Here is an 18,243-nt window from a genome sequence, read left to right on the forward strand (position 1 = left end):
AGGCCCAACCAGTGACTTTGGTCCTGGGGGTGGCTGATTGGTCAAGCAGGCAGCTGATTTGGCTCCTCCCACCAGCTCTGGGGCTATAAAAGAACACAGGGCCTTCTTTGCAGAGCTTCTCAGCCCTAGGCTTGTCGTGGTGGTGGTCGTCGTCCTCGTTCTTCAAGGGTGCTTTCAGGAGAGAGGTCTTGCCAAGACCCGGTCCCGGGACATAGAAGCCACTAGAGCACCTGCCTAGAGCCTGGCTGGGCTGCTGATCCACTGAACGCTGTCTCGGTGTCATTTCTTCTTCACCGACTCGTCCACACCCTTGGTAACCCCTGGGCCTGGACCCCAACATCTGGAACAGCCCCGGCGCCGCACGGGAATTGAAGGACCAGCCTGCCTCCGTACGGGCTCGATCCGAGGCTGATTCAGGGCCCACCTGGCTGACAAAATCCACATGTCACTGGACGACATCATTAGGCTGGACCGGAGCGAGCGAGACGGCCAAGGTGGCGGCCGAGGCCGCGGCGGGGGCAGAGGCGGGGGCAGGGACCAAGGCTGGGACCTAGGCCGCTCCCTGCCCCAGTCAACCAGACTTCTGCCAGGGGTGGCCCTGGCTTTCCTTGGTCCCACGTTCTTGCTGCTCTTGCTGCTCCCAGATCACCTGCTTGTCAATCTCCTGGACAACACGGGAGAGCTCTTTGAACTTGCGGAAGATCTCGCCATCTGGCAGGTGGATGCGGCACATGAGGTGGATCTCTACCTTAGAGTTCATGCACTGTCCCGTGATGTGGGTGACCGTGGCATACTTCCAGCTCTTTGGGCTCCAGTCACTTGGCAGCCGCCATTTTTTTAAAATATATTTCATTGATTTTTTAACAGAGTGGAATGGAGAGGGATAGAGATTTAGAAACCTCAAAGATAGAGAAACCTCAATCAGCTGCCTCCCGCACACCTCCTACTGGGGATGTGCCCACAACCAAGGTATATGCCCTTGACCGGAATCGAACCTGGGACCCTTTAGTCCGCAGGCCGATGCTCTGTCCACTGAGCCAAACCAGTTAGGGCGGTAGCCGCCATTTTGAAACGGCAAATGTCAATCCCTCTCTTTTATCCTCTCCCCGCCACCCCAAATCCGGCATGTTTACTTCCCCGTTTGGATAGCACAAAATGCAAGTCCAAAACATTGTACAAGTATACTTTTTACTACACAAAGTGGATTAATACCTTTGCGTTGTTTTTGGGATGCGTGTGTGTGTGCGCGCGCATGCCCGGTGGCGCCTGCGCGTCTGTGTGTGTAAATCCGCAGTCACACATAGACACTTCTTGATCTGAATGGTCCTTCAGCATCCATGACCATCCTTCAGTCCCTGCCTTGTCGCAGACAGCGTCCCCTGCTTGTCCTTCCCCCCTCTTGTCCAGCCAGATCTGGGGAAGTCCAGTCACCTGGCTCTGCCCTCCCCAGAGGAGGCTGCAGGAGGGGGGCTTGCATTGGCGCCTCTCGACCAGCAGAGGGCAGGGCGGGCTCTCCGGCCCCGCCTGGGCTGGGCCATCTGGTGGACTTCCAACCACCTGCCTCCCCGACTCCCTCCTAGCTTTACCCCCACTCCCTCTCAGGATGGATGTTCAGGCCCTGGCTCAGAGACCAAGTCCACGATTGACCACATGGGCTTGCAGAAGCCTCCGCCCCTTGAAAGGCTGGATCAATGTCCTTTCTGAGGATCTTTTCCTGTGGGGTTTTTCTGTTTGTTTGTTTTTATTGGTTTATTATTATTATTATTATTATTATTATTATTTTGGTTTTTTGGGGGGATTTCTTCTTCTTAGGAGGGTTTTTTGTTTTGGTACACTTTTTTGTTTTTGTGGGTTTTTTTGTTTGCTTGTTTTTTCTTCTACTTTTATATATGGGATGATGTGAAAGGAGCCAGAATGTTGCATTGTTCACCCAATTTGTTGGCAAACATCTCTATTTTTGCCCTGTCACAGGTTTGTCTCGGCGAGCATCAGGGCCTTCATTTCCCTTTGGTACAGCATCATGATCTTCGTCATCTTCACCCTCACCCGTTTTTCTGTCTTCAGAAGGAGGTGGTGATTCCTTTGCTAGCTTTTGTACCATGTGTTCAAGATATTCTGGCAAACTTTTGAACTGTTGTTTGTTTGGCTGGAAGAAGTGAGGGCTTCTCCGTGCTAACAGGCTCAGGGCTCTGATGTTTTCATGGCCATGATGACGATGGCTATGATGACAATGAGTATGCCGACACAATGGCTAGGATATTACAAATGCGATGACTTTACAATGTATATGATATTACAAAGGTCACGACGTTTCAATGGCTATGACATTAATGTGGCTATGAGGTTTCAATGGCTATGACGTCACAATGCCTATGACATAACAATGGCTATGACGTCACAATGGCTCTTACAGGACAGTGGAAATGACTATACTATCTCTATGACATTGTGGTGCCTATCACGTTACGATGGCTGTGACATTATAGTGGCTATGCCATCACAATGTCTACGACATCATGATGGTTATGAAGTCAACGGCAATGACATAACAATGTCTATGAAACTACAGTGACTTTGACCTTACTATATATGATGTTATAGTCGCTGTGATGTCACAATGGCTATGCCATCACAATGGCTATGACATCACAATGGCTATGACATCACAGTTTCTATGACATCATAGTGGCTATGACGTTCCAATGGCTATGACATCAAAATGGCTATGATGTTAAATTTGCAATGACTTAAATATGTCTGTGTCATTACGGTGCCTGTGACGTTACAATGGCTGTGACATGATCGTGGCTATGACGGTGCAATTCCTGTGGCATTGTAGTAGCTATGACTTTTCCATGGCTATGAAATTAAAGTGGATACGACGTCACAATGGCTACATCATCACTAAGGCTATGACTTGATAATGGCCATGACATCACAACTGCTACGAAGTCACACTTGATATGACATCACATTTATGTGATGTCACCACAGCGATCATGTTAAAATGGCTATGTCACAATTGCTACAATGTCACAATTCCTATGGCGTTGCAATGGCTGTGATATTATCATGACTATGATGTTATAAAAGCTATGACATTATAGTGGGTAGGACGTCCCAGTGGCTGCGAATTTACAATGGCTCTGATGTTATGATGGCTACGACGTGATGACGGCAATATTGAAAATGGCTACGCCGACACAATGGCTATCATATTACAAATATTATTACTTTCCAATGTCTATGACCTTGCAAATGCTACGCCGTCTCAGTGGCTGTGACGTTATAGTGGCTATGAGGTTACAATGGCTATGATATCACAATGGGTACGAAGGCACAATGGTTATGGCACTAGAGTGGCTAGGCCATTACTATGGATCCCATGTTTCATTGGCTGTGATATTACAGTAGCTATGATATTGCAAGAGCCATGACTTTACAGTAGATATGATGTGCTAGTGGATATGACATCACAAATGGTATGAAGTCACAATTGAGAAGCCTTCACAATGACTATGATATCACAAGGGCTACGATGTTCCAATTGCTATGACGTCATAATTGCTATGACGTCACAATTGATACGACGTCACAATGGCTATGACAATACAGTGGGAATGAATTTACTATGTCAATTGCATTGTCGTGCCTAAGATATTAGATTGGCTGTGACAATATAGTGGCCAGGACGTCACAGTTGCTGTAAGGTCATGATGGCAATGACCTCGCAATTGCTATGAAGTCACAAATGACATGACTTCACAATGACAATGATATCACAAGGGCTATAATGTTACAGTGGCTATGATGTCACAATGGCTATGAGGACACAATGGCTATAACGGTACAATGTCTGTGATATTATTGTGACTATGACTTTACAAAGGCTATGACCTTATTGTGGTTATGATGTCATCGTAGCTATGACGTTACCACTGCTCTGATGTTTTCATGGCCATGATGACGATGGCTATGATGACAATGAGTATGCCGACACAATGGCTAGGATATTACAAATGCGATGACTTTACAATATATATGATATTACAAAGGTCACGACGTTTCAATGGATATGACATTAATGTGGCTATGAGGTTTCAATGGCTATGACGTCACAATGCCTATGACATAACAATGGCTATGACGTCACAATGGCTCTTACAGGACAGTGGAAATGACTATACTATCTCTATGACATTGTGGTGCCTATCACGTTACGATGGCTGTGACATTATAGTGGCTATGCCATCACAATGTCTACGACATCATGATGGTTATGAAGTCAACGGCAATGACATAACAATGTCTATGAAACTACAGTGGCTTTGACCTTACAATATATATGATGTTATAGTCGCTCTGTCACAATGGCTATGACATCACAATGGCTATGACATCACAGTTTCTATGACATCACAGTTTCCATGACATCATAGTGGCTATGACTTTCCAATGGCTATGACATCAAAATGGCTATGACCTGAAATTTGCATTGACTTAAATATGTCTGTGTCATTACGGTGCCTGTGACGTTACAATGGCTGTGACATTATCGTGGCTATGACGATGCAATTCCTGTGGCATTGTAGGTAGCTATGACTTTTCAATGGCTATGACATTGATGTGGCCATGAGCTTTCAATGGCTATGACGTCACAATGCCTACGACCTAACAATGGCTATGACGTCACAGTGGCTATTACAGGACAGTGGAAATGACGATACTCTCTCTATGACATTGTGGTGCCTATCACGTTACGATGGCTGTGACATTATAGTGGCTATGCCATCACAATGTCTATGACATCATGATGGTTATGAAGTCAATGGCAATGACATAACAATGTCTATGAGACTACAGTGGCTTTGACCTTACAACATATATGATGTTACAGTCGCTGTGATGTCACAATGGGTATGCCATCACAATGGCTATGACATCACAATGGCTATGACATCACAGTTTCTATGACATCATAGTGGCTATGACGTTCCAATGGCTATGACATCAAAATGGCTATGACGTGAAATTTGCATTGAATTAAATATGTCTGTGTCATTACGGTGCCTGTGACGTTACTATGGCTGTGCCATTATCGTGGCTATGACGATGCAATTCTTGTGGCATTGTAGGTAGCTATGACTTTTCAATGGCTACGAAATTAAAGTGGGTATGACGTCACAATGGCTACGTCATCACGATGGCTATGACTTGATAATGGCCATGACATCACAATTGCTTCCAAGTCACACTCGATATGACTTCACATTTATGTGATGTCACAACAGCTATGATGTTAAAATTGCTATGTCACAATTGCTACAACGTGACAGTTCCTATGGCATTGCAATGGCTGTGATATTATCATGAATGTGACGTTATAAAAGCTATGACATTATAGTGGGTAGGACGTCCCAGGGGCTATGAAGTTCCACTGGCTCTGATGTTATGATGGCTATGACGTGACGATGGCTATATTGAAAATGGCTACGCCGACACAAGGGCTATGATATTACAAATATTATTACTTTCCAATGTCTATGACCTTACAAATGCTACGCCATCTCAATGGCTGTGACGTTATTGTGGCTATGAGGTTACAATGGCTATGATATCACAATGAGCAAGAAGGCACAATGGTTATGGCACTAGAGTGGCTAGGCCATTACTATGGATCCGATGTTTCATTGGCTATGACGTTACAGTACCTATGATATTGCAAGAGCCATGACTTTACAGTAGATATGATGTGCTAGTGGCTGTGACATCACAAATGGTATGAAGTCACAATTGACAAGCCTTCACAATGACTACGATATCAAAAGGGCTACGATGTTCCAATTGCTATGACGTCACAATTGCTACGACGTCACAATGGCTGTGACCATACAGTGGGAATGACTTTACTATGTCTATTGCATTGTAGTGCCTAAGATATTACATTGGCTGTGACATTATAGTGGCCAGGACGTCACAGTTGCTGTAACGTCATGATGGCAATGACATCGCAATTGCTATGAAGTCACACATGACATGACTTCACACTGACTGTGATGTCACAAGGGCTAAGATGTTACAGTGGCTATGTTGTCACAATGGCTATGAGGACACAATGCCTAAAACGGTACAAGGTCTGTGATATTATTGTGACTATGACTTTACAAAGGCTATGACATTATTGTGGTTATGATGTCATAGTAGCTATGACGTTACCATGGCTCTGATATTTTCATGGCCATGATGACGCTGGCTACGATGACAATGAGAATGCCGACACAATGGCTGGATATTACAAATGCGATGACTTTATAATGCATATGGTTTGACAAAGGTTACGACGTTTCAAGGGCTATGACATTAATATGCCTATGAGGTTTCCATGGCTATGACGTCAAAATGCCTATGACATAACAATGGCTATGACGTCACAATGGCTATGGCAGGGCAGTGGAAATGACGATACTATTTCTATGACATTGTGGTGCCTATCACGTTACGATGGCTGTGACATTATAGTGGCTATGCCATCACAATGTCTATGACATCATGATGGTTATGAAGTCAATGGCAATGACATAACAATGTCTATGACACTACAGTGGCTTTGACCTTACAATATATATGATGTTACAGTCCTGTGATGTCACAATGGGTATGCCATCACAATGGCTATGACATCACAATGGCTATGACATCACAGTTTCTATGACATCATAGTGGCTATGACGTTCCAATGGCTATGACATCAAAATGGCTATGACGTGAAATTTGCATTGACTGAAATATGTCTGTGTCATTACGGTGCCTGTGAAGTTACTATGGCTGTGCCATTATCGTGGCTATGACGATGCAATTCTTGTGGCATTGTAGGTAGCTATGACTTTTCAATGGCTACGAAATTAAAGTGGGTATGACGTCACAATGGCTACGTCATCACGATGGCTATGACTTGATAATGGACATGACATCACAATTGCTTCCAAGTCTCACTCGATATGACTTCACATTTATGTGATGTCACAACAGTTTTGATGTTAAAATTGCTATGTCACAATTGCTACAACGTGACAATCCTATGGCATTGTAATGGCTGTGATATTATCATGACTGTGACGTTATAAAAGCTATGACATTATAGTGGGTAGGACGTCCTAGGGGCTATGAAGTTACAATGGCTCTGATGTTATGATGGCTATGACGTGACGATGGCTATATTGAAAATGGCTACACCGACACAAGGGCTATGATATTTCAAATATTATTACTTTCCAATGTCTATGACTTACAAATGCTATGCCATCTCAATGGCTGTGACGTTATTGTGGCTATGAGGTTACAATGGCTATGATATCACAATGGGTATGAAGGCACAATGGTTATGGCACTAGAGTGGCTAGGCAATTACTATGGATCCGATGTTTCATTGGCTATGACGTTACAGTACCTATGATATTGCAAGAGCCATGACTTTACAGTAGATATGATGTGCTAGTGGCTGTGACATCACAAACGGTATGAAGTCACAATTGACAAGCCTTCACAATGACTACGATATCACAAGGGCTACGATGTTCCAATTGCTATGACGTCACAATTGCTACGACGTCACAATGGCTATGACCATACAGTGGGAATGACCTTACTATGTCTATTGCATTGTAGTGCCTAAGATATTACATTGGCTGTGACATTATAGTGGCCAGGACGTCACAGTTGCTGTAACATCATGATGGCAATGACATCGCAATTGCTATGAAGTCACACATGACATGACTTCACACTAACTGTGATGTCACAAGGGCTAAGATGTTACAGTGCCTATGATGTCACAATGGCTATGAGGACACAATGCCTATAACGGTACAATGTCTGTGATATTATTGTGACTATGACTTTACAAAGGCTATGACATTATTGTGGTTATGATGTCATAGTAGCTATGACGGTTCCACGGCTCTGATATTTTCATGGCCATGATGACGCTGGCTATGATGACAATGAGAATGCCGACACAATGGCTAGGATTTTACAAATGCGATGACTTTATAATGCATATGGTATGACAAAGGTTACGAGGTTTCAATGGATATGACGTCACAATGCCTGACATAACAATGGCTATGACGTCACAATGGCTATTGCAGGACAGTGGAAATGACGATACTATCTCTATGACATTGTGGTGCCTATCACGTTACGATGGCTGTGACATTATAGTGGCTATAACATCACAATGTCTATGACATCATGAAGGTTATGAAATCAACGGCAATGACATAACAATGTCTATGAAACTACAGTGGCTTTGACCTTACAATATATATGATGTTATAGTCGCTCTGATGTCACAATGGCTATGAGGACACAATGGCGATAACGGTACAATGTCTGTGATATTATTGTGACTATGACTTTACAAAGGCTATGACATTATTCTGGTTATGATGTCATAGTAGCTATGACGTTACCACGGCTCTGATATTTTCATGGCCATGATGACGCTGGCTATGATGACAATGAGAATGCCGACACAATGGCTAGGATATTACAAATGCAATGACTTTATAATGCATATCGTAGGACAAAGGTTACGACGTTTCAATGGCTATGACATTAATGTGGCTATGAGGTTTCCATGGCTATGACGTCACAATGCCTATGACATCATGATGGTTATGAAGTCAATGGCAATGACATAACAATGTCTATGACAATACAGTGGCTTTGACCTTACAATATATATGATGTTATAGTCGCTCTGATGTCAAAGTGGCTATGACATCACAATGGCTATGACATCACAGTTTCTATGACATCACAGTTTCCATGACATCATAGTGGCTATGACGTTCCAATGGCTATGACATCAAAATGGCTATGACCTGAAATTTGCATTGACTTAAATATGTCTGTGTCATTACGGTGCCTGTGACGTTACAGTGGCTTTGACCTTACAACATATATAATATTACAGTCTCTGTGATGTCACAATGGCTATGCCATCACAATGGCGATGACATCACAATGGCTATGACGTGAAATATGCATTGAATTAAATATGTCTGTGTCATTACAGTGCCTGTGACGTTACTATGGCTGTGCCATTATAGTGGCCAGGACTTCACAGTTGTTGTAACATCATGAGGGCAATGACATCGCAATTGCTATGAAGTCACACATGACATGATTTCACACTGACTATGATGTCACAAGGGCTACGATATTACAGTGGCTATGATGTCACAATGGCTATGAGGACACAATGGCTATAACGGTACAATGTCTGTGATATTATTGTGACTATGACTTTACAAAGGCTATGACATTATTGTGGTTATGATGTCATAGTAGCTATGACGTTACCACGGCTCTGATGTTTTCATGGTCATGATGACGATGGCTATGATCACAATGAGTATGCCGACACAATGGCTAGGATATTACAAATGCGATGACTTTACAATGCATATGGTATGACAAAGGTTACGACGTTTCAATGGCTATGACATTAATGTGGCTATGAGGTTTCCATGGCTATGACGTCACAATGCCTATGACATAACAATGGCTATGACGTCACGATGGCTATTGCAGGGCAGTGGAAATGACGATACTCTCTCTAAGACATTGTGATGCCTATCACGTTACGATGGCTGTGACATTATAGTGGCTATGCCATCACAATGTCTATGACATCATGATGGTTTTGAAGTTAACAGCAATGACATAACAATGTCTATGAAACTACAGTGGCTTTGACCTTACAATATATATGATGTTATAGTCGCTCTGATGTCACAATGGCTATGACATCACAATGGCTATGACATCACACTTCATATGACATCATAGTGGCTATGACGTTCCGGTGGCTATGGCATCAAAATGGCTATGACGTGAAATTTGCATAGACTTAAATATGTCTGTGTTATTACGGTGCCTGTTACGTTACTATGGCTGTGCCATTATCGTGGCTATGACGATGCAATTCTTGTGGCATTGTAGGTAGCTATGACTTTTCAATGGCTATGAAATTAAAGTGGGTATGACGTCACAATGGCTACGTCATCACAATGGCTATGACTTGATAATGGCCATGACATCACAATTGCTTCCAAGTCACACTCGATATGACTTCACGTTTATGTGATGTCACAACAGCTATGATGTTAAAATTGCTATGTCACAATTGCTACAACGTCACAATTCCTATGGCATTGCAATGGCTGTGATATTATCATGAATGTGACGTTATAAAAGCTATGACATTATAGTGGGTAGGACGTCCCAGGGGCTATGAAGTTCCAATGACTCTGATGTTATGATGGCTATGACGTGACGATGGCTATATTGAAAATGGCTACGCCGACACAAGGGCTATGATATTACAAATATTATTACTTTCCAATGTCTATGACCTTACAAATGCTACGCCATCTCAATGGCTGTGACGTTATTGTGGCTATGAGGTTACAATGGCTATGATATCACAATGGGTATGAAGGCACAATGGTTATGGCACTAGAGTGGCTAGACAACTACTATGGATCCAATGTTTCATTGGCTATGACGTTACAGAACCTATGATATTGCAAGAGCCATGACTTTACAGTAGATATGATGTGCTAGTGGCTGTTACATCACAAATGGTATGAAGTCACAATTGACAAGCCTTCACAATGACTACGATATCACAAGGGCTACGATGTTCCAATTGCTATGATGTCACAATTGCTATGACGTCACAATGGCTATGACCATACAGTGGGAATGACCTTACTATGTCTATTGCATTGTAATGCCTAAGATATTACATTGGCTGTGACATTATAGTGGCCAGGACGTCACAGTTGCTGTAACGTCATGATGTCAATGACATCGCAATTGTTATGAAGTCACACATGACATGACTTCACACTGACTGTGATGTCACAAGGGCTAAGATGTTACAGTGGCTATGATGTCACAATGGCTATGAGGACACAATGCCTATAACGGTACAATGTCTGTGATACTATTGTGACTGACTTTACAAAGGCTATGACATTATTGTGGTTATGATGTCATAGTAGCTATGACGTTACCACGGCTCTGATATTTTCATGGCCATGATGACGCTGGCTATGATGACAATGAGAATGCAGACACAATGGCTAGGATATTACGATGACTTTATAATGCATATGGTATGACAAAGGTTACGACGTTTCAATGGCTATGACGTCACAAAGTCTATGACATAACAATGGCTATGACGTCACAATGGATATGACATCACAGTTTCTATGACATCATAGTGGCTATGACGTTCCAATGGCTATGACATCAAAATGGCTATGACCTGAAATTTGCATTGACTTAAATATGTCTGTGTGATTACGGTGCCTGTGACGTTACAATGGCTGTGACATTATCGTGGCTATGACGATGCAATTCCTGTGGCAGTGTAGGTAGCTATGACTTTTCAATGGCTATGACATTGATGTGGCCATGAGCTTTCAATGGCTATGACGTCACAATGCCTACGACCTAACAACGGCTATGACGTCACAGTGGCTATTACAGGACAGTGGAAATGACGATACTATCTCTAGACATTGTGGTGCCGATCACGTTACGATGGCTGTGACATTATAGTGGAATGCCATCACAATGTCTATGACATCATGATGGTTATGAAGTCAATGGCAATGACATAACAATGTCTATGAGACTACATTGGCTTTGACCTTACAACATATATGATGTTACATTCGCTGTGATGTCACAATGGCTATGCCATCACAATGGCTATGACATCACAATGGCTATGACATCACAGTTTCTATGACATCATAGTGGCTATGACGTTCCAATGGCTATGACATCAAAATGGCTATGACGTGAAATTTGCATTGACTTAAAGATGTCTGTGTCATTACGGTGCCTGTGACGTTACTATGGCTGTGCCATTTTGTGGCCAGGACTTCACAGTTGCTGTAACATCATGAGGGCAATGACATCGCAATTGCTATGAAGTCACACATGACATGGTTTCTCACTGACTATGATGTCACAAGGGCTACGATATTACAGTGGCTATGATGTCACAATGGCTATGAGGACACAATGGCTATAACGGTCCAATGTCTGTGATATTATTGTGACTATGACTTTACAAAGGCTATGACATTATTGTGGTTATGATGTCATAGTAGCTATGACGTTACCACGGCTCTGATGTTTTCATGGCCATGATGACGATGGCTATGATCACAATGAGTATGCCGACACAATGGCTAGGATATTACAAATGCGATGACTTTACAATGCATATGGTATGACAAAGGTTACGACGTTTCAATGGCTATGACATTAATGTGGCTATGAGGTTTCCATGGCTATGACGTCACAATGCCTATGACATAACAATGGCTATGACGTCACAATGGCTATTGCAGGGCAGTGGAAATGACGATTCTCTATGACATTGTGGTGCCTATCACGTTACGATGGCTGTGACATTATAGTGGCTATGCCATCACAATGTCTATGACATCATGATGGTTATGAAGTCAACGGCAATGACATAACAATGTCTATGACACTACAGTGGCTTTCACCTTACAATATATATGATGTTGCAGTCGCTGTGATGTCACAATGGGTATGCCATCACAATGGCTATGACATCACAATGGCTATGACATCACAGTTTCAATGACATCATAGTGGCTATGACGTTCCAATGGCTATGACATCAAAATGGCTATGACCTGAAATTTGCATTGACTTAAAGATGTCTGTGTCATTACGGTGCCTGTGACGTTACTGTGGCTGTGCCATTATCGTGGCTATGACGATGCAATTCTTGTGGCATTGTAGGTAGCTATGACTCTTCAATGGCTACGAAATTAAAGTGGGTATGACGTCACAATGGCTACATCATCACGATGGCTATGACTTGATAATGGCCATGACATCACAATTGCTTCCAAGTCACACTCGATATGACTTCACATTTATGTGATGTCACAACAGCTATGATGTTAAAATTGCTATATCACAATTGCTACAACGTCACAATTTCTATGGCATTGCAATGGCTGTGATATTATCATGAATGTGACGTTATAAAAGCTATGACATTATAGTGGGTAGGACGTCCCAGCGGCTATGAAGTTCCAATGGCTCTGATGTTATGATGGCTATGACGTGACGATGGCTATATTGAAAATGGCTACGCCGACACAAGGGCTATGATATTACAAATATTATTACTTTCCAATGTCTATGACCTTACAAATGCTACGCCATCTCAATGGCTGTGACGTTATTGTGGCTATGAGGTTACAATGGCTATGATATCACAATGGGTATGAAGGCACAATGGTTATGGCACTAGAGTGGCTAGGCCATTACTATGGATCCGATGTTTCATTGGCTATGACGTGACAATGCCTATGACATAACAATGGCTATGACGTCACAATGGCTATTGCAGGGCAGTGGAAATGACGATACTATATGACATTGTGGTGCCTATCACGTTACGATGGCTGTGACATTATAGTGGCTATACCATCACAATGTCTATGACATCATGAAGGTTATGAAATCAACGGCAATGACATAACAATGTCTATGAAACTACAGTGGCTTTGACCTTACAATATATATGATGTTATAGTCGCTCTGATGTCACAATGGCTATGACATCACAATGGCTATGACATCACAGTTTCTATGACATCACAGTTTCTCTGACATCATAGTGGCTATGACGTTCCAATGGCTATGACATCAAAATGGCTATGACCTGAAATTTGCATTGACTTAAATATGTCTGTGTCATTACGGTGCCTGTGACGTTACAATGGCTGTGACATTATCGTGGCTATGACGATGCAATTCCTGTGGCAGTGTAGGTAGCTATGACTTTTCAATGGCTATGACATTGATGTGGCCATGAGCTTTCAATGGCTATGACGTCACAATGCCTACGACCTAACAATGGCTATGACGTCACAGTGGCTATTACAGGACAGTGGAAATGATGATACTATGTCTATGACATTGTGGTGCCTATCACGTTACGATGGCTGTGACATTATAGTGGCTATGCCATCACAATGTCTATGACATCATGATTGTTATGAAGTCAATGGCAATGACATAACAATGTCTATGAGACTACAGTGGCTTTGACATTACAACATATATGATGTTACAGTCGCTGTGATGTCACAATGGCTGTGCCATCACAATGGCGATGACATCACAATGGCTATGACATCGCAGTTTCTTTGACATCATAGTGGCTATGACGTCCCAATGGCTATGACATCAAAATGGCTATGACGATAAATTTGCATTGAATTAAATATGTCTGTGTCATTACGGTGCCTGTGACGTTACTATGGCTGTGCCATAATAGTGGCCATGACTTCACAGTTGCTGTAACATCATGAGGGCAATGACATCGCAATTGCTATGAAGTCACACATGACATGATTTCACACTGACTATGATGTAACAAGGGCTATGATATTACAGTGGCTCTGATGTCACAATGGCTATGAGGACACAATGGCTATAACGGTACAATGTCTGTGATATTATTGTGACTATGACTTTACAAGGCTATGACATTATTGTGGTTATGATGTCATAGTAGCTATGACGTTACCACGGCTCTGATGTTTTCATGGCCATGATGACGATGGCTATGATCACAATGAGTATGCCGACACAATGGCTAAGATATTACAAATGCGATGACTTTACAATGCATATGGTATGACAAAGGTTACGACGTTTCAATGGCTATGACATTAATGTGGCTATGAGGTTTCCATGGCTATGAAGTCACAATGCCTACGACATAACAATGGCTATGACTTCACAATGGCTATTGCAGGACAGTGGAAATGACGATACTATCTCTATGACATTCTGGTGCCTATCATGTTACGATGGCTGTGACATTATAGTGGCTATGCCATCACTATGTCTATGACATCATGAAGGTTATGAAGTCAACGGTAATGACATAACAATGTCTATGAAACTACAGTGGCTTTGACCTTACAATATATATGATGTTATAGTCGCTCTGATGTCACAATGGCTATGACATCACAATGGCTATGACATCACAGTTTCTATGACATCACAGTTTCTATGACATCATAGTGGCTATGACGTTCCAATGGCTATGACATCAAAATGGCTATGACCTGAAATTTGCATTGACTTAAATATGTCTGTGTCATTACGGTGCCTGTGACGTTACAATAGCTTTGACATTATCGTGGCTATGACGATGCAATTCCTGTGGCATTGTGGGTAGCTATGACTTTTCAATGGCTATGACATTGATGTGGCCATGAGCTTTCAATGGCTATGAAGTCACAATGCCTACGACCTAACAATGGCTATGACCTCACAGTGGCTATTACAGGACAGTGGAAATGACGATACTATCTCTATGACATTGTGGTGCCTATCATGTTATGATGGCTGTGACATTATAGTGGCTATGCCATTACAATGTCTATGACATCATGATGGTTATGAAGTCAACGGCAATGACATAACCATGTCTATGAAACTACAGTGGCTTTGACCTTACAATATATATGATGTTATAGTCGCTGAGATGTCACAATGGTTATGCCATCACAATGGCTATGACATCACAATGGCTATGACATCACAGTTTCTATGACCTCATAGTGGCTATGATGTTCCAATGGCTATGACATCAAAATGGCTATGACCTGAAATTTGCATTGACTTAAATATGTCTGTGTCATTACGTTGCCTGTGATGTTACAATGGCTGTGACATTATAGTGGCCAGGACTTCACAGTTGCTGTAACATCATGAGGGCAATGACATCGCAATTGCTATGAAGTCACACATGACATGATTTCACACTGACTGTGATGTAACAAGGGCTATGATATTACAGTGGCTCTGATGTCACAATGGCTATGAGGACACAATGGCTATAACGGGACAATGTCTGTGATATTACTGTGACTATGACTTTACAAAGGCTATGACATTATTGTGGTTATGATGTCATAGTAGCTATGACGTTACCACGGCTCTGATGTTTTCATGGCCATGATGACGATGGCTATGATCACAATGAGTATGCCGACAGAATGGCTATGATATTACAAATGCGCTGACTTTACAATGCATATGGTATGACAAAGGTTACGACGTTTCAATGGCTATGACATTTATGTGGCTATGAGGTTTCCATGGCTATGACGTCACAATGCCTATGACATAACAATGGCTATGACGTCACAATGGCTATTGCAGGGCTGTGGAAATGACGATACTCTCTCTATGACATTGTGGTGCCTATCACTTTACTATGTCTGTGACATTATAGTGGCTATGCCATCACAATGTCTATGACATCATGATGGTTATGAAGTCAACGGCAATAACATAACAATGTCTATGACACTACAGTGGCTTTGACCTTACAATATATATGATGTTACAGTCGCTGTGATGTCACAATGGGTATGCCATCACAATGGCTATGACATCACAATGGCTATGACATCACAGTTTCTATGACATCATAGTGACTATGACGTTCCAATGGCTATGACATCAAAATGGCTATGACGTGAAATTTGCATTGACTTAAATATGTCTGTGTCATTACGGTGCCTGTGACGTTACTGTGGCTGTGCCATTATCGTGGCTATGACGATGCAATTCTTGTGGCATTGTAGGTAGCTATGACTTTTCAATGGCTACGAAATTAAAGTAGGAATGACGTCACAATGGCTACGTCAACACGATGGCTATGACTTGATAATGGCCATGACATCACAATTGCTTCCAAGTCACACTCGATATGACTTCACATTTATGTGATGTCGCAACAGCTATGATGTTAAAATTGCTCTGTCACAATGCTACAACGTCACAATTCCTATGGCATTGCAATGGCTGTGATATTATCATGAATGTGACGTTATAAAAGCTATGACATTATAGTGGGTAGGACGTCCCAGTGGCTATGAAGTTCCAATGGCTCTGATGTTATGATGGCTATGACGTGACGATGGCTATATTGAAAATGGCTACGCCGACACAAGGGCTATGATATTACAAATATTATTACTTTCCAATGTCTATGACCTTACAACTGCTACGCCATCTCAATGGCTGTGACGTTATTGTTGCTATGAGGTTACAATGGCTATGATATCACAATGGGTATGAAGGCACAATGGTTATGGCACTAGAGTGGCTAGGCCATTACTATGGATCTGATGTTTCATTGGCTATGACGTTACAGTACCTATGATATTGCAAGAGCCATGACTTTACAGTAGATATGATGTGCTAGTGGCTGTGACATCACAAATGGTATGAAGTCACAAATGACAAGCCTTCACAATGACTACGATATCACAAGGGCTACGATGTTCCAATTGCTATCACATCACAATTGCTACGACGTCACAATGGCTATGACCATACACTGGGAATGACTTTACTATGTCTATTGCATTGTAGTGCCTAAGATATTACATTGGCTGTGACATTATAGTGGCCAGGACGTCACAGTTGCTGTAACGTCATGATGGCAATGACATCGCAATTGCTATGAAGTCACACATGACATGACTTCACACTGACGTGATGTCACAAGGGCTAAGATGTTACAGTGGCTATGATGTCACAATGGCTATGAGGACACAATGCCTATAACGGTACAATGTCTGTGATATTATTGTGACTATGACTTTACAAAGGCTATGACATTATTGTGGTTATGATGTCATAGTAGCTATAACGTTACCACGGCTCTGATATTTTCATGGCCATGATGACGCTGGCTATGATGACAATGAGAATGCCGACACAATGGCTAGGATATTACAAATGCGATGACTTTATAATGCATACGGTATGACAAAGGTTACGACGTTTCAATGGCTATGACGTCACAATGCCTATGACATAACAATGGCTATGACGTCACAATGCCTATTGCAGGGCAGTGGAAATGACGATACTCTCTCTATGACATTGTGGTGCCTATCACGTTACGATGGCTGTGACATTATAGTGGCTATGCCATCACAATGTCTATGACATCATGAAGGTTATGAAATCAACGGCAATGACATCACAATGTCCATGAAACTACAGTGGCTTTGACCTTACAATATATATGATGTTATAGTCGCTCTGATGTCACAATGGCTATGA

The 18,243-nt window shown here is 42.2% G+C and overlaps 1 protein-coding gene across 1 annotated transcript in view; it reads left to right on the top strand.

Annotated features, from left to right (window-relative positions):
• LOC139001042 (proline-rich protein 23C-like) overlaps positions 1-18,243 on the top strand; it is a 33,122-nt gene that overhangs the window by 1,521 nt on the left and 13,358 nt on the right. Inside the window, exon 3 of the mRNA XM_070402903.1 lies at positions 645-779. Coding sequence (XP_070259004.1) covers positions 645-779 — 135 coding nt within the window. The remainder of the gene's footprint in view (positions 1-644; positions 780-18,243) is intronic.

This window comes from Myotis yumanensis, unplaced genomic scaffold (assembly GCF_028538775.1).
Source record: "Myotis yumanensis isolate MYYU_CA2020_CCGP unplaced genomic scaffold, mMyoYum1.0.hap1 SCAF_79, whole genome shotgun sequence".
NCBI lineage: Eukaryota > Metazoa > Chordata > Mammalia > Chiroptera > Vespertilionidae > Myotis > Myotis yumanensis.